Source organism: Lycorma delicatula, chromosome 7 (assembly GCF_047948215.1).
Source record: "Lycorma delicatula isolate Av1 chromosome 7, ASM4794821v1, whole genome shotgun sequence".
Taxonomy (NCBI): domain Eukaryota; kingdom Metazoa; phylum Arthropoda; class Insecta; order Hemiptera; family Fulgoridae; genus Lycorma; species Lycorma delicatula.
The window spans coordinates 55,569,267-55,593,810 of record NC_134461.1 but is presented as its reverse complement, the minus strand read 5'-3'; the positions used below and the strand labels follow the sequence as shown (position 1 = coordinate 55,593,810).

The 24,544-nt window shown below is 32.6% G+C and overlaps 1 protein-coding gene across 1 annotated transcript; it reads left to right on the top strand.

Moving 5' to 3' along the window:
* Nucleotides 1-10,954: 10,954 nt before the first annotated feature.
* Nucleotides 10,955-11,875, top strand: LOC142328290 (uncharacterized). Its single transcript, XM_075371995.1, has one exon. It carries the CDS (start codon nucleotides 10,955-10,957, stop codon nucleotides 11,873-11,875), a length of 921 nt encoding a protein of 306 aa, XP_075228110.1.
* The last annotated feature ends 12,669 nt before the right edge of the window (nucleotides 11,876-24,544 follow it).

The window sequence follows — 24,544 nt, the reverse complement described above, 5'->3', positions numbered from 1 at the left end:
TTATAAGCCGATACCGTATCCACCTCCTGCACCGAAACAGGGTGTGCTCGGTATCATCGAACTCCCCACAGTATTGGCACTGTGGCGTGTCCCTCTTACCTATCCTATTTAAATAATGGCCGAAACAGCCGTGACCCGACATAAGTTGGGTCACATAAAAGTTCATGTATCCATAAGGGCGGTCCAGACACATGTCCAAGTTATGTAACAACCTCTTAGTCCAGGCCGCAACTGTAGCCTCAGCCCACATCACCTTCCAATCTCATCTAATTGCGGCGTCTACCTCAGTTCTGCTTATACCCTCAGATCTCAATCTCCTCCCATATATCTGTAGGTCAATCGGAGGGACTGACGCCAGCACACATAACGCCTCGTAAGATACTGTACGAAAGCCAGCCACAACCCCCAAATGCACGCATGTACTGAGCTTAATACAAAGCACGGTTATATTTCAAAATTTGTAGAATATTTTATTATTATTATTATTATTATTATTATTATTATTATTATTATTATTATTATTATTATTATTATTATTATTATTATTATTATTATTATTATTATTATTATTATTATTATTATTATTATTATTATTATTATTATTATTATTATTATTATTATTATTATTATTATTATTATTATTATTATAATTATTATTATTATAATGACATAGCAACTGATAATAATCTGTTCAGCAAGATGATTGAACAATAAGTAAATAAGATCTATTTGAACTAACATTAAATAGTCACAGACCCAGCAACTGGTGACTTAACTATAACAATGAAATAGAACAGTACTCCGTAAATTTAGAAAATGAACCCCAAAAACTATCCACTTCACTCACCTGGAATTAATAACCTTAATATTTTACTATCAAATTGCCCCACATATTCGAGTCTCTGTACAAAGTTTTTAATCCAGTCAAAAGTTAGTAAACATCAAACACGGCAACAAATGTTTGCATGTATGTAGGAACATCAACTTTTTTTTGGCGGGGGGGGGGTCTCTGGGTCATGAAACGTCGAGAAACTCAAAAAAAAACTATTTTTTACAGATTACCGAGCTTTCCTTCTTGCAGCCTACTTATAGAGTTACGATGCCAGGAAAGTAAAATTGTATACATAAAAAGAAATAATTTACAATAAATTATGAAGATAAATTTGTAAGTATAATAAAGTTTAACAACATATAGTCGAGAAATCATGGTCTTTATCCAGTGTCCTACATCATACTAATAAATTTTCCTGTTAACAAAAATTTCGAATTATATTCGTTCCGTACGAAGATTTCTATATAAATAGAATTATTAAAAACATTTACGGTTAAATTGAATAAAATTATGATTTCTATAAAAAAGAAAAAACAGTTTTTTATTATTAATTTAATTAAATAATGTAAACCAAAATTTATATAAACAATTTTTTCAAAATTTGTTAATCCTCATAAAAATTCCATTATTTTAAAATCCTTAATATTTTTTATAATTTTTCTCATCCCTCACTCAAATATGTTACATATAATTAAAATTATTAGTACAATAATGATTTTTTTTACACGACTGCCGTAAAAGAAGTATAAAGTATTAGAGCAGTGGTTTCCAAACTTTTCCGAGTAGCGGCGCCCTTTTTCCAACTAAAATTTTTCGATGACGCCCTAACCTAAGTAAAAGTATGACTACACTAAGTAAAAGATAAAAATAAGTACAACTCGTGTATCTTCATTATTTTTTTACTTTATTAACATCATCATCGTCATCATTCACTGAGGCTACCCCTTGTAGATTTAGCTACGTTACTCTCATCTCCGCTTTTCTCTTCAAGTCATTTTATGAACCAAGGCCCATTTCTTCTTTAACATTATTGATGATGGTTGCTCTCAGTCTACCTCTAGGTTTTTTACCCAAAACCTTGCCCTCAAACATATTCGTCAAGAACTGGTCATGTCGTATTACACGTCCTATCAATTTCGCTCTTCTTCTTCGTATAACATTTAGCAAGGATTCTAACACTTCTGCTAACCCTTGATCATTTCTTTTCCTATCCACCCAGTTTGTTATTATTTTCCTCCAAATCCACATTTCCATTGCTTCCAGTCTTCTTCCTCCTTTCCCAAGCGTCCATGTTTCACACCCATAAGTTAGAACACTCCAGACATAAGTTTTAGCGAACTGTTTCCTTAGTTGGATACTCATATGATTATCAGTTAGTATATTCTTTTTATCCTAGAAAGCTAGTTTTGCCAGCGCTATTCTTCTTTTTACTTCTGTAGCACATTTATTATCGATAGTGACGGTGCTTCCCAAATAACAAAAATTTTCAACCTTCTCTACAACAGTACCGTCTAATTTAAAATCAATCTTTGTACCTTCCTTGGTTTTTCCTACAGTCATAATCTTTGTCTTCTCCTTATTAATTTTCAGTTTAAGTTTAGTTAGTAATTTACATAATATAATATAATATTTCGCGGCGCCCTTGTGAAGAGCCCGCGGCTCACCGGGGCGCTGCGGCTAATAGTTTCGGAATCACCGATTTAGAGTGCATGAATAAATATATGTATGTTTTCCTATAGAAGCTCAACGGCTGAATCAGTTTAGAAGTATGACCCCGCGTTGGAATTCTTACGTTGCCTGGAGTGTCATAGGGTATATATATATATATATATATATATATATATATATACTTAAATAAATTTTAAAAATTGGAAAAGAAAATTATACTAAACACAAAATTGTGACCCACACATTTTTTAATTACCCTATATTAAAGAGCAATGATTTTTTTTGGCAGTGGTGTTTTTTTAATATTTTTCTCTTATTTAATATAAATTTATTAAAATTGATTTTAGTCTAATGTGGGATGTAATAAAATAATTTTCTCTTAAAAATAAATAAATAAACGAATATTTTATCATTACTTTAGACATATAACGTCTCATCCTGAAAGAAAAAAAATTCAAAAACATAAATTATTTTATTTATAAATATTTGGTACATGATTATTAATTGAGGTTTAATTTTTAGTTGTAAATGAATAATAAATAAAAGTAAAATATTTGATAACGGCATTAGATTTAGTGGATAAATTAATTTTAATTTTTTTTATCATTGAATAAATTTCGTACATAAAATTTATCAATAATAACCGATACGTTTCTTCGTATTTGTCTATCGAATTGTGATGGAACATAATTCATGAAGGATTAAAGAGGAACTTTCTCAATAATTAACTCTGACGAATGGATATTTATGAAATCACGGTAAATATTATTAAATAATTTAAGTTGTTATTTTGGTTATAAAAAAAGAGAGACAGAACGTTATAAACGTTTTACAAGTAGTTAAAATTGATAATAGCACAGTAGATAGGTAGGGTACGTAAAATTGTACTGAAAATTTTTATAAAATGATATTGGCTTCAGGTAGCTATTGAACCGTAACAAGCCAAAATCTTACAGCGTGAAGTTTATTACTGTATTGAAGATTACACTGATGAAAGGTTTGTTTTCTGTTCGTGGTATATTACTTAAATGTTGAAAAGATAAACTTATTGATGCGTGAGTTTCAATAAATCAAGGATGATATTTCTCTTGCATTCACCTTCTTTATCATAATAAGTTATAAATTTAGACTTCAGAGATGAATTTCTGAATTTGTTATTAATTCTTTGTAAATAATCTTTCTTAAATAAAAAAGTTCCCACGTTCATAAATTCCCAACATAACAGTAATCTATACTATCATATTTTATCCAGATTTGTTGGTAATTATGTTTTTTTTTCAAACTTATCAATTGTACTACAGATTATTATTAATAACAGAAAATTTAGTTATTATTTTTAGAAATTTAACTGTGATTGAATACGGGAATACTTGTAAATACATTAAAATTAAATTTATTTCGTAGCGACGATATCTACAACTCTAGCAAACGATGAATTTTAAATACTACATTACTAATATCTGATAAATTATGCTCTTTTAAAAACTCAAAAAAATCATCTTACCATACATTTTTTTAAAGAGTAAATAAAAACCTTAACAGGTGAGGCGTTTTGGTAAATTCCTCACATATTTCATGTTTTCAATTTAATTATTTCAATTACAACAACACGTTATTAAAGTTGTAGCGCTGCTTCCATGCGTTTAATGAACTCTAAATCTAATGAAATACATATTATTACTATAGACTGTATCACATTTATAAATATATGCTTAAAAATATAAATCGAAAAATAATAAAAAGCAAATCCAACTTGAGTTTATTCGTATAAACCTAGCAATAAAAATGTTATTAATAAACAATTAAAATTTTTTGATGAAATTATAATTCGGCAATCAAAACTTTATTGGTTTGAAAGAAATCAATTAAGACACATTTTTCTTGGTTCAAAAACCGAGAAAAATTATTTTTTTTTATAATAAATGGAATTTAACTGAACTTTTTAACAATAATGTAAGTAGTGAAAAAAAATATTTTGGGGCATATTGGTGGTGAAGGGGTCGATAAAGTTTAAAAAATCTATTTTTTTTCCATATATCACTATTTTCCACTATATAAGAATAAATAACCAAAGCCAAAAAAAGTATAATAACTTTATTGTGATATTTTTTATAAGTACTGTTTAGTTTTCATTTAATTTCTCTTATGTTGAAAACTTTTTATTTACTGAAATATCCAGTTATGTTTAAATTTTAAGTAACATTTTTAAAACATTATCTTATTTCCAAGTTATTTCTCCTACTGCTTTCTTGCTTTAATTATTCATATTTCAAACTAGGCTTTATTAATTTATTATAATACTAAAAAAAAAATTCACATCAGTTAATATCAATGATTTGTATGTTCTTTCTTTCCCCTACCTTCCAGGGCTGGATCCCCATTTAAGGATACACAAACACGGTCCTGGGAGGTGCCATCGTCTCTAACCATCAGGCCCAGCTATGCCGTTCCCAGCCGTTCCAACCCAGTAGCCGGGACTCCTTTGATGTCTGGCTTCTAACGAGGGCTCCCCCGTTAAATTTCTTTTAGTCTTTAAATAGCGTTTAGTCAACGCCCCTCCCTTTATTTGATGTCATGCCTTATCTGGCCTTCTTCTTCTTCTTTATTTGTTATTAACGGTTATACTTATCTTTTAATTTTATTTATCTATTTCCTGTTTTCAGTAAATTGAGATTCTTCCAAAGGAGATCCGCTTGATTGTTGATTTGTTCATTTATGATCGTTTTATTGTTGAATATCTTTCTAATTCAGACAGTCAATTTCAAGGTGGTAATCAAAAGATAATTTATCGAAGGTTGAACTCGAGTTTGAGCCGAGCGTGAAAAGTTTGCTGTCAAGCTCACGTTCATGATGTGCATAGTAGTTTTTAAAATTTTATCCTTTAATGGAGAAAATCCAATTCGGCATAGTAAAAATATGTAACCGAATCGATTAAATTTGGGACAGAAAAATAATTATCATATCCTTCTAAATCGTGTATACTTCATCACTTCAATTTTTGTTATTTGTAAGCTAAAAATCATTAGGGCAAACCTTCCTAGGAATACATTATTCACTATCTATATCGTAGACTATTTCTAATGTGATGAAAGTTATGCTAAGTAAAATATTCAGCTGATAACCATCTCAATTGAAGCGGATGAAAATACTTTTAAAATTTCGCCTACTTAGACGTGGAGATCATCGTTTTATGGAGATTATGATCAGACGCGGAGATCATCGTCCATCCGATTGAGCGATGGGGAAAGCGGGAGAAACGTTCACGTGTCGTATGAGCTCGTAACGTTTTTTCTACCGAGTAGTAGCCGAAAATTTTCTGAATGTTATCAAAGATTAAATTCGTTTCTCGTATTCTGGTTGCTTCTCGAACTTCTCCGTTCCGTTTAGTAACAATAATTTACTTAGTAACAAGCAGATAGATTGGTTACCTTAAGCAGATGGACAAATTATATAACAAGTTCTACTCTAAATAATAATTCTACATAAATCATGATCAATGTAAATGCATACTTCTATTAAAAGTGTGAAAAAATGGGTATTTTTAATATTCATAACCGTGGATGTTTAATTGATATTCTTTTAGAAATTTTTACATTAAATTTCTTGCAATGTTATTAATTGTAACATTTTTTGGATTATTGGAAACATTTCTTACGTTCAACATGAATTTATTTTAAGTGATTCCATAACAGTTAAATTTTTAAACGATTAAATTTCTTAATCATTTAAAATTTAAATCACAGTTCATTGTCAAATGATTAAAAAAAAAGTTATCTGTAATTATTATTTTCATACTGTTGTATTTTGATTGTTATTATTATTTATTTACGCAATACACTGACACCTAATAAAATTTTAGTTTCGAAAACAAAAAAAAAAAGAGAAAAATATAATGAGCCAAACTTAACAACTAAATTGGCATACAATACCTTTTTTGTACTTATTATACAATAGTTTATCGCACAATTCTCTGTTAATTAGCGAGACTATTACTAATTGGTTTTTACTGAAGTTTGGACAAAGAAGAAGTAAAAGAAGAAAAAAAAGAAGTAGTATAGTGTGATAATTAAGAAGGAGTGGAAAGGTAATAGAAAGGTTTCTTCCCAACATACCCATTTAGCCTAGAGGATAAAAAAAAAGTTTAATACTATATGACAGCTATATGTAAGGAATTCGCTACTTTCATATCGACAATAGCATCAGGTATCTTTAATTATTAACTACAGAGGTAATTTTTTAAATGTAATTTAATTGTGATTATAATTTTCCCGATTTTTAAAGTTAACAATCGCTTTTTAAATATAAATCATTGTAAAATAACATAAATTCACGAAAAAAAATATATATAACTAATAATTGTTTACAAAATTTTGCTCTGCAGGACTAAAACTTTCACGGTTATAACGATAATAATTACAGATTTCATTTCGGAATTTCCTGTCTTTTTTAATTGACAACTATCAATTATTTTATTAAAAAGTATGGACCTATTCTTTTTTGCTATTATTATTATTTATAATAACCTAACGTTTCTGTTGTTGAGAAATAATAATTCCTTCTTTCTGAAAGAGTAACGTTTAAATCTGATTATTATTATATTTATTTTTCTGATTTATTTTTTGTTTAGAGTAAATAACATTAACTACAAAGTTAATAACCATTTCTTTACATACTTAAAATAACGTTTATAAAATTAAAAATTATAATTTTTGATTCAAAATAAATGTTTTTAAAAATCAAATTAGTCTAGATCCAGTGTTATTTTTATACTTAAATAATGACAAGAAATACTAATTAAAATTTTGAATTTTTAACACAAGAAAAAACATTTCAACCTATGAAATTATTATTGGTTTATAAGTAGTTTATTTCTTTTAATAATAAATTAATAATTTTATAAATTTAATTCAATAAGAATTTATTTATAAAATTACTACTTTACGATAATCACTGATATATAAGGGACGGGAAGCTCACATTTAAACTTTTCTTTATATTTTGAAGTCACCTGAACAAAATTAAATTCTATTAAATTAATTATATTATATTAAAAAAAAAAACTGAACGTGAATTATAGGGAACTTTATTGGCTGCTGCGGAGAAACTCACAACTCACATTATTCATAAACACAAGGAAGTTAACGTTACACAAGGAAGATTGGTGAAGAAGTCAATCGTTGAATTCAAAGTTTTAACAAATTTTAACTGGACTCGAACAAGCAACCTAGAACTTATATGCTCTGCTACTAAGCTAAACTGATTTATTAAAATTAATTATCTAAAATATCTGTAATCGTTGTAACTTTATAATTTGATTTTTTATCCTGTTATTATCTAAAAAAAACTGGAGTACCAAAAAAACCTTACCCCCGATGAGATCTTATTAAAAAAAATAACAAAAACTTTAATTTGTTGGATTTTGAATAGCGTAATAGCAAGTCCACAATTACGGCTAACAGTTTTCTCTCCACAATCTAAGCACTATTTTCTATTTGATTTCATTTTTTTTTTTTTTTTTTGGGCATCTGGATTATTTTTTTCTTGCATCATGTTAAAGCTACAATCTCTGTTATATTTTAGACAGAAATAAATTTCTGCTATAACTTGTTACAAATGGTCCAAAAATCATATTACTCAAAAATAAAAATGTCCTTCTTGGTTTTGTGTAGAAATTAGAGCTATATTGTTGATAATACTATTATTTTCCTTAAACACGCATTTTTTTAGTTTTAGACAATTAGCTATACTTGTGTTTTGAAGGGTTTATATAGATAAATTATTTTTTTTACTAGAACACGAGGTTTTATTAGCATATTTCCAAAGAATCTGCAGAAATTACTACTACGTTTGGTCAGATTTTCTAAGAGGAAGGAGGGACCAACTTTTCTTTACATTTTGGAGTCACCTGAACAAAATTAAATTCTGTTAAATTAATTATATTATATTTCCTTTTTCCTTCAGAGGAAAGTATTACTTCAGAGAGGATGACATGTATGAGTGTAAGTGAAGTGCTAAGTGAAGTGTTGGGGTCGGACGTATTGTTGTGCGCTCTGTCTTATACTGTTTTTTTTTTTGGAACAACGGTTTTTATATCTGATTTTTGGAATTGGGAATCGAAGGTGGAAAATTTTCGGAAGTGTTTTAATATAATTTGGTGATTTTTGGTTGCGGACTGACCTTTTTATTGCATTTTTTATCTGAGTAGCCTTATTGCAATTGGCAATAAGGTTCATAGTTGACTGCTATTCACAGTGGTTAGTGTGAGTTAGTAGTGGTGTACCTTGAGTTTTTTTCAATTCGGGTGTAGCTTATCTGTAGTGGATGGCATAGACAATTGTAACTGGCATCGACTGTGGATAATATTGTTTATTATTCTTCAAATGATAAACTTTTGATATTGGAATTAATTTAATTAATTTCGGTTGTTGTTATCTCTTGATAAGATAGACTGCTGTAGCTTAGTTTATCAAGCTATCATTTATATATATATATATATATATATATATATATATATATATATATATTTTTTTTTTTTTTTTTTGGACGCGGAATTGTCCCCGTAGTCTGATAGTGCAAGTATGAGGCGCAGAGGTTCGCTCCCTTTAGAGACAAAAGCCGCTCAAAGTAGTAGTCAACAGAGGGTGGTGCCTATCAAGAAATTAGAGGCCAAATGCAAGGAGACCACGCAAAGGGTCATCAGAAGAAGAGAAGGAACTATCAGATACTTTGAGTAGCCTAATTTATCAACTGGGACACACGCTGGCTTCCCTAAAACAACATATGGGGGCTGGACTTAGCAAATACATAGGTACGCATGAGCAGGAGCTCAGAGCAATTTATGAAGGCCTGAACGCGCTGGCTGAAACGCCATCCACGGCAAACATGGTGACGCAAGCCACACAAACGGATCTGCCGATAACTGAAGATAGCATGAAACATATTCTTTCAAAGGATTTAGAAGATGGGGAGCTGTTTGAACTCCTACACAGAAGGTGGCCCGATTCCTTGAGGAGTAAGCTAAATTTGGTGACAGAACTCCCTCCTGACAGGGAAATACATGCAGTCTAAAAGACTTAAAGAAGATGGGAGAACAAGAGCAAGGCCCCAAATTAGTCGCAGGAGACATTATAAAAGATGAAGTTTCAGTCATTGGAGAGAGCACTACAGAAAAAAAGAGAAGTAAATATAAGATATGCTACAGCTCTGGCGTACCTGAGAGGGAAACCCTTGCTACATTGTTAAGAGTGGTCAGGAGGGTTATATCTCAAGTACCAGATGCTGCGTATATTTTGCCGGCAGGGAATATTGGAAATTACATGAAGAAGATCCTGTCCTATTTGTTAAGGAATAAGGAAACGCCAGTATACATATTGACGCTTCAAGGAGATTTAAGTGTAAGGTATGTGGGAGTGAATCATATAGCCATAAAGAAAGCTACACCACCAGCGGATCAAAGTCGTACAGTAATCGGCAAGGCTGAGGTATGCGGAGCTCCTTAGATCGATGAAGGGTGCGGTGACAAGTGAGGAGGCAAACAACGTAATAGCACTGCGCAAGGGCCGTAACGAAGAGTTATATGTAAGGATCGAGGGGGCAAAAAATGCAGAGGACTTTACCACATTACTTAGGGATAAGGCGGCGGATTTGCATGTTGATCTTAAGAGTAGAGCCACCAGAAGAGCTGTTGTTCACATCAGAGATGTAGAGTTTGAAACATCAGAACAATAGCAAACAGGGTTGGTCCAAACGAAGAGTTTAAGATATCATCAATAAGAAGAGGCTTTGACGAGACCAGGAACGTCACTGTTATCACCTCCTATAGAGCAGCGTGTAAACTAGTAGAGCAAAGGCTCAGGATAGGCTGGATAAGTTGCCGAGCCTATATACGCGAGGACGAAGACAGGTGCTATCGTTGCTGGGGGACAGGACATAGACGTCAGGACTGTAAGGGCCCAGATAGGTTGGAACTCAATTGCGGCGGTCGAGGTCATAGATTGCTGACTGTCGAGAACCGAAGCAGTGCCTCGACTGCAGAAGCAGAGCACATAGGACTGGAGCTTGGCAATGCAAGAAAGACCAACATGTATAGAACATTATTTTCTATTGTGAACATGAGTATCCTCGCTCATGATCTAATTGCACGAGTCGTCGTCGAGAGAGGAGTTGATTTCCTTGCAGTTGCCGAGCCGAATAGATACGAGCCAGCCAAGTCATGCTGGATCGCTGATACTCAGGGGGATGTTGCTATTATGGTCATAAATCATAATATTCACTGGAGACTCAGGTTTAGGGGTAGGGGCGTAGCATTGGAGAATGAGACCGTCATGATAGTGGGTGTGTATGTATCACCCAACATAAGAGCTTGCGGAATTTACTCGCTTCGTAGATATCCTACAGGGATTAATTACTAATTCACCGAAGAGATTAGTTATGTTGGGTGACTTTAATAGTAAAATGGTGATGGCTGGTAGTAGTTACACGAACAGGAGAGGACAGATCCTGACGGACCTGCTTGAGACTACTGGCTGTCATTGTATAAACGACGGCACACCCACTTATGTAGCAAGAGGCCACCAGTCGGTGCTGGATTTGACCATCGTGGATAATAGATGGAAAAGTGAACAATATGACTGGATGGTCCTCCTTGACGATATAGCTAGTGATCACTGCGCAACGATACTAGACCTGAGAGATGCGAATTTTGAGCGAATGGAGTATCCTCCCCTACCAAGTTTTTTAGCGAAACAAATTGAACTAATAGTCAATAGAACAGCTGATAGACTAAAAGATAGGCAGCAGCAAACCCCTGAAGCTTTATCAAATATAATTAAACAAGAGATAGATAGAGTGGCAAGTAATGCTGCAAGGAGACGTAATGTATATTGGTGGACGACTGAGATCGGGAATATGAGACAAGAGCTCCAGTCCCTTAGGAGAAGAAAACAGAGTCTTCTCGGAAATGGTAGGGAAGATTACCAGGATATAGCAAGAAGGTATACTGAAACTAGAAGGGCCCTTAACAGAGCAATTAAGAAAAGGAAAAGAGAGTGCTGGAATAATCTTTGCAGTGAGCTCGATACTGACCCATGGGGCCAAGCTTATCGTATAGTAACTAAGAAGTTCGGCAGACGATTACCTATTTTGGATAAGGCTAATGCTGAAATGCATGTGGTGAGATTGTTCCCTAGCATGATAGCCGATGATAGTAGACCCACACCATGTGAGAGCAGGAGATTTACTATAGATGAACTGCAACTAGCGGCCAAAAGTCTGGCTTTACAGAAGAGCCCTGGACCGAACATAATCCCTGCAGCGGTGATCAAAGGTTTAGTCCAGAAGACTCCCTGGGAAGTATTAGAGGTTGCGTATTATTAGAGTTACGGTTTGGAGAGAAGAATTTTCCCCGCGTGTTGGAAAGAGGCCAGGGTGGTGCTCCTTCCTAAAGCTGCACCCATGGAGGAGGACGCCACTTACAGACCCCTGAGCCTATTGAATACCATGGGGAAACTCGTGGAACAAATGCTGGCGGGCCGTATTATTCGGGAACTAGAACAGGGAGTCGGGATTAGCCCAAACCAGTATGGTTTCTGGCGGGGGTTGTCCACTGTGAAAGCCATCTGTAGGATTTCGGACTGGGCCAATGAAGTCAGAAGAGGCACATGGCGCACAAGACGCATTCCATTAATGATTTCACTTGATATAAAGAATGCCTTTGACTCAATCAGTTGGAGTCACATAAACAGGGCAATGGCCACAAAGGGATTGAGCCCTTATATATGTAGGCAAATCGAGGACTATCTTTCCGATAGAAGATGTTTGATTGAAGCCCAGGAAGGAAGAATTCATTTTGAGATGCAAGGTGGGGTGCCACAGGGATCGGTCCTGGGGCCGCTGTTATGGATGCTAGTTATAGATGATCTCCTGCACAGAATGTTCCCTGCTGGAGTTGAGGTTTTGGCATATGCAGATGATCTCGCTGTACTAGTTGAGGGCAGGACGGTAATTGAGGTCCAAGAGAAGGAGAACGCGGCCACTCAGATCATTAATGAGTGGATGATTTCTAGGGGTCTGCAGTTGTCATTGGAAAAATGTAGGTGTATCGCCTTCACTGGAAGAAGAGTACTGGATTCTATTACTATTTTCATCAATGGTAAAGTTATAGAAGAGGTGCATAGTTTTAAATACTTAGGAGTTACCTTCCAGAGGAATTGTAGATACACTGACTATATAAGTAACATATGTAGGAAGACTGAATCAATGGTAAAGAGTCTTAACATTATAATGGCAACGCAGAATGGCCCTAGAGCATCAAAACGCAGATTGTTGGTGTCAACGATAGTATCCTCGTTTATGTATGCTGTTCCCGCATGGAGTCACGCTATAGATATCAGGCATAACAAGGAGAAGTTAGCGAGGGTGCATAGGAGAGGGCTACTAGGTGTGGTGGCCGCGTATAGGACAGTGTCCTATGAAGCCCTTTGTGTTCTCGCCGGAGTACTGTCGAAAGACCTCATCGCGAGATATAGAGACGAAAGATCGTAGGGCAGAGCAGATCAAGAGGCCAAAGATGAAGTCAATACTACTTGGCAGAAGAGGTGGACTAATAGCGGTGTGGGTTGCTGGACAAGACAACTCATCCCGGAGATCGAACCACGGATAAGAAGAGGTTTTGGCGAGTTGGATCACTTTTTAACGCAACTTTTCACCGGGCATGGCTCATTTAATAATTACTTAAATAAAGTAGGAAGGAGAACAGAGGCAATCTGCATGTATTGCGAAGAGATAGACGATCCAGACCATACTTTCTTCACATTTGAGAAAGATGGGACGGCCTCAGATTTGACATGGCGATCGACGGGATGACTCCCGAAGCTATAGTACCTTTTATGACTACTCGGGAATTCAACTGGAAGAAAATAGCGTGTTACACCAGAGACAGATCTTATCGCAGAAAAACATAGACGAAAGGAGACTGGGTTTTTGATTTAGGTTAGTGAAGGGAGGACAGCCTCAGAGGGGAGGGCCGGCATGCCGAGGTGTGTCGGTTCCAATGAGCCGCTGGGGACTCCTGGGGATATAGTTTAGGGAATAATAGAATAATAAAACACAACATATAGAGAAAAGACCTCGACACCACGTCACGACACCCCAGGTATGGCGTGGTGTCTGAAAGGGGGGCATATAAAATAAAAGATTACTCTCAAAAAGAGCTACCGGTAGGCCGACCTGCCATGCCAGTATATAGCTGGTAGACGGGAAGGCCTATTTGAGTATAAAGACACTCCCCTGGGTGGCGTAATACCAACAAGTTGGTCCGGTCCAGGGGAGCTGAGAAAAAAAAGAAAAAAGTGAAGTGCAATCTTGTATAGTCTCAGGTCGACCATTTCTGAGATGTGTGTCTAATTGAAATCCAACCACCAAATAACACTGGAATCCACAATCTAGTAATCAAATCCGTATAAAAGTAACTGCCTTAACTTGGATTTGAACGTTGGAACGCTCGACTTCTAAATAAGCTGATTTGCAAAGACGCGTTCACCACTAGACCAACCCGGTGGGTATTACATGTAAAAGAAAAACAACCGAAAGTAAATTATAGGGAACTTCATTGGCTGCTGCTGAGAAACTCACACCTCACATTTTACATAAAGTTCTCATTTACAAAGTTGTCTACGACCAATCTGGACTTACGGCGTGGAGTTGTGGAGGAAAGTAAGTAATAGTAATGTCGATATCATACACGGTAACGAGAATAATTCTAAAGGCGCCATGGTTTACACGGATTGATGAGATTCACGAGTATCAGGATCTTCCGACTGTTCGTAAGGTTGTGAGACAGCACAGTATTAAATACCAAAAACGTTTAGATAATCTTATCAACCACTTAGAGATCAATCTGCTTGATAAGAAAGGGAACGTTAGAAGGTATCAACTTATTTATTTGTTTATTGGTTTTTATTTGTTAATGTTTGTTTTTATGGACTACGAAATTTTGGTTGATATATTCTTTATTAATGAAGATAATTGCTTACTGATAACTTATTATGGGAATTCCTTAAGAACCCCTTATCATGTGCTTATAATTAAACGATTTATTTATGGTTCCACTTAAGGAACCGATTTTAAGTATACTAGTTGTCGAACAAGAAAAAGATTGTTATAGATATATGTATTTTTTTTTAGATTAAATGGCTTTTGGACTGACTGATATTTAACCTGTTTAACATGAAATCGTTGATAATTAAGGCGCGGTTTCCATTCTGAGTATAAAAAAACCCGATTTTACAAACAGGTGTAGCGTGGACTGGTACTCCATGCTTTGAAAAAGTCTTAAAGAAAAGAAAATATACAAGTACACCTAGAATGTATATTCTTAAGTATGTATATCTCTTATTTTTAAATTTCTGAGAATTGTTTTTTTTTTCTTTTCACGTTAGGAAGATATTTTTCTCTGCCACGTCACAACCAGTTTTGTTTAAATTGTCATTAATTTAACCTCGTAAAAGCGATTACCCATTTGATAAATAATTTATTAGAAATAACCATATTAATTTATGTTGCAATAATAAATATTTCCGTATTTTGCAGGTACGAATCCGGATTGATAAAATACTACAAACCTATTCCATTTAAAATATATATGAAGGTTTAATAATGGTTTGAAAATAATTTACAAAGAATAAGAATTTACCAGTAAATAAGAATGAAAACCGTGTTCCTTTAATGTTGTATGACCACTCATGTAAAATTTTGTTTAACTTTCTAATGCATTAAATTAAATGCAATAGAACACGTTAAAATAAAATTCTGAACTACTACCTAAACAGTAATCGCGAAATGTTCTATTAAAAATTTCTGTTCATATAAAATATATTTTGGATAGCATTTTAAAAACCCTATTCACGGTGAATTAGACACGTAAGGGGTTTCATTTTCTTCTAGAATTTGTAGATTGCGGATTTGATCATAATATCGTCCTGATTTTTTTTAGTTTTACAGTATGTGTTTTCTATAAAAAAAAACTAAAATTGTGTTATTATTGAGAAAACGTATAAGAGTAAATTTATGATGACAGAAAAACAATACAAAATAAAAACTTATTCAACGACAATTACCTGTTTAATATTCATAAATGTAATCCACTTTCCACAACACACTGACCGTTACCTAAAAAAAAAAAAAGTAATATGATTTACATTACCAAGAATTGTAAACTGAAAACAGAAAAAAATTACAGATAAGTTTTAAAATAAGAAAAAGACTAAACTAAATTATAAATAGCAAAATAAATAAAACCTCAAAGGCTTGTAAATAAAATTTCTAATTCTTTTCTTAAATCAGGTACGTTTTTTTTATAAAGATGATTAAAAAGGAATTTTACAAGTTTGAACGCGTAAAGAAGCTTAAAAACCTTACATATCGGTTGAGGTGTCATTTTATAGAAAACTTATAAACTTTTTAATAAAACTGTCAATTTTGTTTGATGCGATGGCTATTGGATCGCTATATCGTACATCCCACTTGGAACTGATCTGTCGTCAAACTCGATTTATCATATCTGGCATCCATTCTGAGACGGTTATTAGATCTTTCAATTAATCAAGACTGGAAGTTAAGGGGGAAAAGGAACTTTTAAATAGATCTTCCCTATATTATGAAATGTTTAAAAAAATGCTAAATAAAAAAAATTGCAATAACTCGACATCTAATTGATCTACTGGAACCGGCAATGTCTTAAAACATTCGGAGAATCAAGCCACATTTAATAAGATCTCATCCGAAACGTTTTCTCAATTTTGAGTCGAGATAAGAACAGATATTGGTTCTTCCTACATTAAAACATGTATGAAAAAATGCTGCAAAACTGGCCGCAAAAACGGCCAGGGGCGCAGTCCCTAGCTTTTTATTAAAAAATTCATCTTAAATAAAAAAAAAATAATAAAAAAAAGGAATAAAAACGCAAAAATTCTGCGATAATAATTTTTCTGATGGATTGATCAAGCTGACCCAATTGCATGAACACTCCTTCCCCGGATTTTGTCATCAGTTTTAGGTAGATTTCATAAGAAATCTACCTAAATCATGGTACCTATTGTAATGGGTACCATGATTCGACTTCCGGAAAATTTGGACAAATCTTCGCATTTCATATTTTTATATATATTTCACTTTCTTGTGGACGCGATAACTGCATTAATTTTTCGCTAATCACATTAAAATTGATAAATAAAATATTACGACCCAAAATCTCGGTCTATTTCGTTAATAACCAAATCGGACCATGGGGGTGGAAACGGGGAGGGGCTTTTTCGAAAAAACAAAATATCGCTATAACTTTCTTATTAAGTAAAATATCGAATTCGTTTGAAGTTCCTTTTATTCTTTGAATAAGGGCATAAAACTTATCTAAGTAAAGTGTTTTGATATCACCAACCATTAGCTCATGAGGTGTAAAAACGGGGTTTTGAAGACAAAAAACATCATATCTCTCTTAATGGCACAGTACCGAATCGGTTTAAAGTGGTCATTAATCCTCTAAACATTACTTCAAACTTTTGTCTGAAACAATGTTTCTTCTGACCAACACTTACGGTAACAGAACTATAAGAAGATGGGGCTTGTCGTATGGTAAACACATGAAACTTTTTTCACATGCAACCATTGTCGTATAGAATAAATTTGAAGTTTTTCTTAACTTCAAGGTGGACATTTTTTTATCCCCTACTTAACACCGGTGAATCTACCTCCGTCTTTCGGCGTGCCGAAAGGAATTTTTTTTTTATACAGTGTCGTTAAAATTCAAGTGTTTATTCCATACTTACTTTTAATCTTCTAAATTGGGAATCATCCCAGTAATTGTAGAATTAACGTCGAATATATTAAATCGATTTTGGCAAGAAATCTATTTCTTGTGGGATGCCTGCTATATTACTACTGGGTACCTGCATCGAACTTAAAACGACCGTTTTCGATAAATCTTGTTATATTTTGCGAGGTAATTTCACGATAGATATTTTAAGATTTTTTTTTTTAATTACTGGCATGGATTGCTATGGTCACTAATCCAAACAGAATCTTGTAGCGTTTGAAAAATCCTATTCTACGCGGGATTCGAACCCGGATTTTCCGGATGAAAGGCTGAGACGCTACCACTCCTCCACGGAGATTAGGTTTTTATAAATGTTGAATATACTACTTTAGTGTCAAAATCTTTTTGATATATATTCTAAATAATAAAAATTTTAATTAAAAAATATTAATGTTACTATACCGCTACTTATTTTGTGGAATAACTTACAAGAGCAGAAATTTTCCTGAAAATATAAAATGACCAAGTTTACAAATAAATAGGTGAACCAAGCTCAACAAGAAGTTTTTTCATTGCTTTAGATTAAAACTAAAAGAAAATGAAACGTTTAAAAATAACAATACTTAGGTAAAAGCATTAAAATATCTTTTTTTTTCTATTTTTGCAATCTTTTGTTTTCAATTTTTCTTAGTATATTTTATATTCTACCATTTCATACAAAATATTATCGTTAGTCTACATTTGATAAAAAAAATTCGCTTAACCTAAAAAGTAATGACTTCCACCTAACAAATCAAATATATTTGTTTTTGTGCAACATCATAACACTCGTACTTTAGCATATAAAAAACGGCTTTATAAGGCTTCTATTTCCCATTTTAATAAATTAACCTAATTTAAAAAAAAAATTGTCCACAAGTTATTTAAAATACAAGATTTTCTTTTATAGGAACAATTTTCATGCGCTTTTCAAGTAATACTAATTTTAAAAAAAGCCTGAAAATTTTTATTTACTCCTTAAATAGTTATTTATTTTTAATTTTGTTTTAATACCTTCGCAAATTTATTAAACAACTTTTCATTAATTTAATATTTTTAAATATTAATGTGGACTTCAAGAAAATCTAATTTTTTTAAAATTGTTTTGCTTGATAAGCTGTTTACTTGATAAGCTTGTTTTGCTTAATTTTCCTTTTAAAATTGTTTCGCGACATAAACTTGAAGCTTATGCGTGGGATATGGAAATGTAGCGTATAAAAAATGCCATGTCTGACCAGGATTCGAACTCAGGACCTCCGGATAAAAGGCCGAGACGCTACCACTCGCACCACGGAGGCTGACAAACTACTTTAATAGTTTATTTGCTTCTTTAATATACAATTATGAACTTTGTGACTCTACTCTCATAAGTATTTTACCTTTATTACTTTCGAATTGTTAGGGCAACTGCAAATGTTGATTAAAGTCTTTCTTAATTTTTTCTTTTTCATTATTCATATCAGTACAATATTATACAAAACCATTTCTTTCGTGATTTATGTAATGTATTATACAATGTATTACTATAATGTATATATCGATCAGAATAAACTGATCGATATAAAATTCCGCTATTAATTTATAACGGAATTTTTTTATTACAATAAAAAAATTTTCGTACCGAGTCAAATTCAAATGCGATTTTAAAGACAAATACTATTTCGTACACCGTTAATAGTAACGGTGTATTTTCGATATTGGTTTTAGTTAACGCGTTCGTTTCTGTTTTAGAATAAATTAACTTGAAATTGGATAATTAAAATTTATGCTTATACATTGGTTATTATAATGGTATGAAGAATCATAAATGTTCAGACCGTATAACTTCAAATGATGCATTTCTAAACATTATATTTTTTTTTTTCAAAATAACGGCTTTTCATTTTACTTTATTCTTCTTTTTAGAACACGGAAGCTAAAACATAAAAATCAAGTTACTTAACCTTTTAATCCAATACAGATTATACTTCTTAAGAATACCATAAAAGAAATAACCGATATTAACAACCGGACACAAAATGTAAAAAGAAGATGAATCATCTCTTGTTCAGTATTAAGTACGTAATTCAGGTAATTTACTATATTTAACCTTAAACTTGGCTCGAAATTGATCTTAAAAGTAATTACTGATCATTCAATAAATCCTTCCATCGATTGACGTGAAAATTTAGCAATATAAACAAAAACGAAATTCATCCAAGTTCTTAAGTAATTGCTCTCTCTCTACTGACATCTCAATGAAACATAATAGAAAAGGAACTCTAGTAAATTATCCATCTTTAAAGTAAATTAATCTCTTTTTATTTTTAAAGAAGAACTTTAAAAATGAGGAAATTGATCGATTACTTGGTCTGTTATTACTGTCATTGAAGCTATTTCCAAGCTAGTGCTCGCCAATAGCTTGGAAATAAAAAATTACACCTCTACCTAAATCGTCTTCTTTCAAATAAAGTAAGAGGATATTAATCACTATAAACTGAATTACACACATAGTGGTATGATTTAAAGCTTTGATTCCTCCGTAAAAGATCTTAAATTTTTATTTTAAATGATTTTTTTAACAATAATAAGGTTCTGGTAAATTAATAGAATAGAAATTGGCTGTTGGTACTTAAATTATTATCCAATAATTGTATAATTTATCGTTCAATAACCTTCATTGTTACTTAACGTTACTACTGATTTGTAATTGACCAAACCTGTACAATTTTATGTATGAATGAGAGAGATCATTGAATAAAGGAAGTATAATTTTTATACCTTTACGTATCTTTACCACCAATTGGATTTATTGTGCAACCACCGAACAGGAAATAAAAAATATGTGAATAAAACCACAAGTTAAAGGGGACCAAGCATAACGATAAAGGTGGTTATTAATAGAGGACAATACGATGTAGAGAAATTAAATTGTAAGAAAAATTTTATCGTTCAATATAATTCGATTTCACAAACCACTCGCAAAGAAACAGATATATCAATTTACATACAACAAAAAAAAATTTAGTAATATATTTACACCTCAAACTATGGATAAAAAAGAAATGAAATGGTTTCCATAATGTTGTATCCAGTGAGTGATCTGCTTTTCAGATTATTTGATCCATTATTCTTTCGACTCTTATTGGTATATTCATCGTATTGAGAGTCTTCCTAGAGATCTTTGTCTTAAGCTTTTTACTAAACGATGAATTTATTTAGTAATCACTGGTAGCGTAACTTATACATATTCGAATGAAATTACATACATCGCAATTTTTACAATAATTTAACAATATTAGATCAAAAATATTATTAACGATATTAAGTTTTTTGCATCTTTTTATCACAAACACAGGTCACAGTGGGTTAGCCTATCCGACGCTTCGGGGATTAGATATGGATGTCTCGTAACGAGCCTCTAAAAGATACATTTGAACAAACTAGGGCCGGGTGGGTGATCGTTTGGTCTTCAGCGCCATTCGGTTGCATCGTGGGCTTACCGCATCTCCCCATTTGTCAGGTTCTTATTGCAGATACCATGATTTGTGCGAATCCTGTTGATGTTGCACCACTGTCTTCTGGGAAGAGTAAATCCTGGTACCTTCAGAGTTGGATCTGTCACAAGGTTGGATTTAGTGACATTCTGACCTTGCCATATGAATTTATAGTAATCCTTTTTATTGAAGTCGTAGACCAGATCGGTGGCTGCTAAAGGTGGGATGTCTAGACTTCAATCTCGGGTACTGTTTGAGAAACTCTATATCGGCATGAATAGGCAGAAATGGGATAGCATTATATTTTTCCATCTGTGATTTGAGGGCTGCCAGTCATCTGGTTTTGGGGGGTGCGATATTAATCATCAATGGTAGCCGCTGGAGCGGAGTTGTTCCAGCGGTTCCAATTATGGTTCGCATAACCTTGTTCAGGTGTGTGTCGACGAGCTTGATGTGGCAGCTATTAGTCCAGACAGGAGCACAATATTCTACGGTTGAATGTAGGAGAGCTAGTGCACTGATTCTTAGAGTTTCTGCGGTAGCTCCTCAAGACGAATTGACCAGCTTCTGAATCAGACTGGCTCTAGAGTTAATTTTAGCCGATAATTTTTGAAGTTGTTTAAAGGTAAGTGTTCTGCCAAGCGTGACACTGAGGTAGGTTGAGTGTGAGTTATGTTTTAGTGCGATTCCTTCACAATTAACGGCAAGAGTTCGTTGAGATTCCCTCTTCTTAAGGTGGAATTTACAAGAATAAATCTGTTTTCATCGCTTTTCAGTCCCCATGTTTTGGAGAAATGGGAGAAAACTAGTCGTAGTGATTGCTTAGTTTAAGGAATTCTTTTTTTTTTCTGTTTAGCCTCTGAAACTACCATAAGGTATTACTTCAGAGGATGAAAGATGATGATATGTGTGAGTGTAAATGAAGATAGACTTTTACAGTCTCAGGTCGACCTTTCCTGAGATATGTGATTAATTGAAACCCAACAACCAATGAACATCGGCATCCACGATCTAGTATTCAAATCCGTATAAAAGTAACTGCCTTTACTAGGATTTGAACCTTAGAACATTCGACTTCGAAATCAGCTGATTTGCGATGACGAGTTCACCACTAGACCAACCCGATGGGTTGGAATTTTTTTAAGGGATTTTTTTGGATAAATAGAATAAAGGCCTTTGTAGTGATTGCTTAGTTTAAGGAAATTCTATTTAAATGTTATCGTTCCTAGTTCTTCCGCTTTCAGCATCCTTCCTTCAACCAGCTTTTGATTTATAGTTGTCACAGCTTTCTAGTTTCCAGTTTCTTCACTCTGCATTTCTCATCTATTATTTAATTTCAACCCTGTTAAATTAAATTAATTTTTCTTATTCTAGATTAGTTTTAGAATATTTTGTTCCAGAGAGATCATGTGACTTTCCGGAACAACTGCACAATTTCCTTGTTTAATGATAAATAATTCAGTGAATATTTTCCATTTATAAACGTAGATTGCATCTATTTTTATGCTCAGGTCAGTGAACAGATCATAGCTAATGCTTATTACCTTCGACCTTAGAGAAACAAGTATCAAAACATTTCCAAATTTCCAGTTGCTCTAATCTCGGAAATTCCTTTCAAATGCATGCAATTTTACCGTTTAGGGGGAATTAGCTAAAGTAATTATTGCTTAATTTTTAACACACCATGAATAATTATCAAGTTTCAATTTTCTAAATGCAGAGGAAATGAGAAGATTTGTGAATGTATGGTTTCTAATAGTTTTAATATTGATTAATTAACTAATATAATTTTGATTCTGTTAATATTTAGAACAAAAATTATTCACGACCACCGAATTTAAACATTTCTATTCAAAAGGCAGAGTGTCAAATATTTTTTGATAACTTTAAATTCCTTCTTCTTACTAATAGTCGAAACTATTCTTTCTATACTAATTCTTTCAAAATTTAAAAAAATTATTAAGATCTTTAAAATTTTGAATTATTAAAAGAGAGAGATTTTAAAGAGGTTAATAATTATTAAAAATCAATAAATTTAATTTTAAAAAAAAAGTTAAAAAAAGGAGAAAGCCTGATTCGAACCGATGTGCTTTCCCCTTGTAAGGTCCTAATATTTCATTGAAATTTTATTTGGCTATAACTCTGGAACCAATGAAAATAAGACCAGTTATATCGTTGAAAATCTCTCAATGAGAGCTTTTTACTGCACTTAACAAAAAGTCCAAAATCCATTTTTTCGGGGATTTTGGGGATTTTTGGTCACTTTTGGTTCAGTCGATTGCAATCGAAAGGAAGGTGTGCAATTAGATGTTATAACAGCCCTAGATCCAAAATTTCAACATCTACTGATAATCGTTTTTGAGTTACGCGAGATATATACGTACGAACATACATACGTCACGACGAAACAAATCAAAATGGATTCAGGTATAGTGAAAATGAATGTTTCCGTTGAAATATGAAAACCGAAATTTTTCGCGATTACAATACTTCCTTTACTTTGTACAAGGCAGTAAAAATCGCCTTTCTACTGTTCGGTCTGATTCCAAAACAAAGTAACTTTGAAATCCCAAAAAAGGGATTAATTCTGTTTTTACATGCGCGCGTATACTTTGTCGTTTGTTTTGGTTAATAACTTATGATTAGCTACACCAAAAGGTCTTTAAATTCAGCTTGGGGATTTCTATTTATGAAGTATTGATTTTATTATATGTTGACGTCAGACTCTTAAAGAGTGAGAAACAGAAGGTGATCAGGAGAGGATTACATCTTCCATAATTTTCCAAGAAACCAATGCCGAAATTTGTTTAATTTCTTTAGGAAAATGTTAGAAAAATATATTTCACTTTCGTTGATTAAATCTTAAAATTATTATTTTTCTACTTGTAATAATATTTATACATACATTTGCATTACAAAATTGTATAAATTGAATAAATTCTATTGATATTAAAAACTGCAATATCAAATTTTCAGATTTCATTAACTTTTCTGTGTAGAAGATCAGAATAAAATACCATCCCTTTAAAATTTTTAATTAATTTATATGCTACAATTTCACTTAAGTTTCATATTTAATTTTTTTGATATGAATTTTTAATAAGTCTTCAAGTGTATCCAAACGTTTTTACCCCTTTAGGGCTTAAATGAGAGAAATGATTTTCGTAAATCTTGTGTTAAAGTATCTATAAAAGTGTTGCACTGAGACCGATATTAATTTTGTTAGAGACGTAATAAAAAGTTTCTTGGAAAGAATAAAAGAAAAAACTCGCATTTACTTAAGGATTAAAAAAAGCCATTTTTTGCATTTAAGGATAATTTATACTTTTAATAAGAAAATTTATAAAACTGAATAAGGTTTATTTTATATCATATTAAATCACATATTAATAAAATGGGTAAGAATAAATGGGTATATTATTTAGAAGGGCTAAGTAAGAAATGAGGGTTGAAATAAAGGGGCGTAGGTGCAAAAACAGGTACAGTGCATTATCTTCTAAATGTAATTTATAATACAACACTATTTACTTACACTTGCATTATCATATTAAGAGTTTTACATAGTTATACGTAATGTAAACACTGCATTAAACACAACTTGCTTAATGTACAGTGTATGTTTATACTGAATGAATCGTATAATTATAGAATTTCTTACAATGTGTAAAATACGGTATACTCCATTAACTTCATTACTTCTTTTTTACCGGATGTACAACG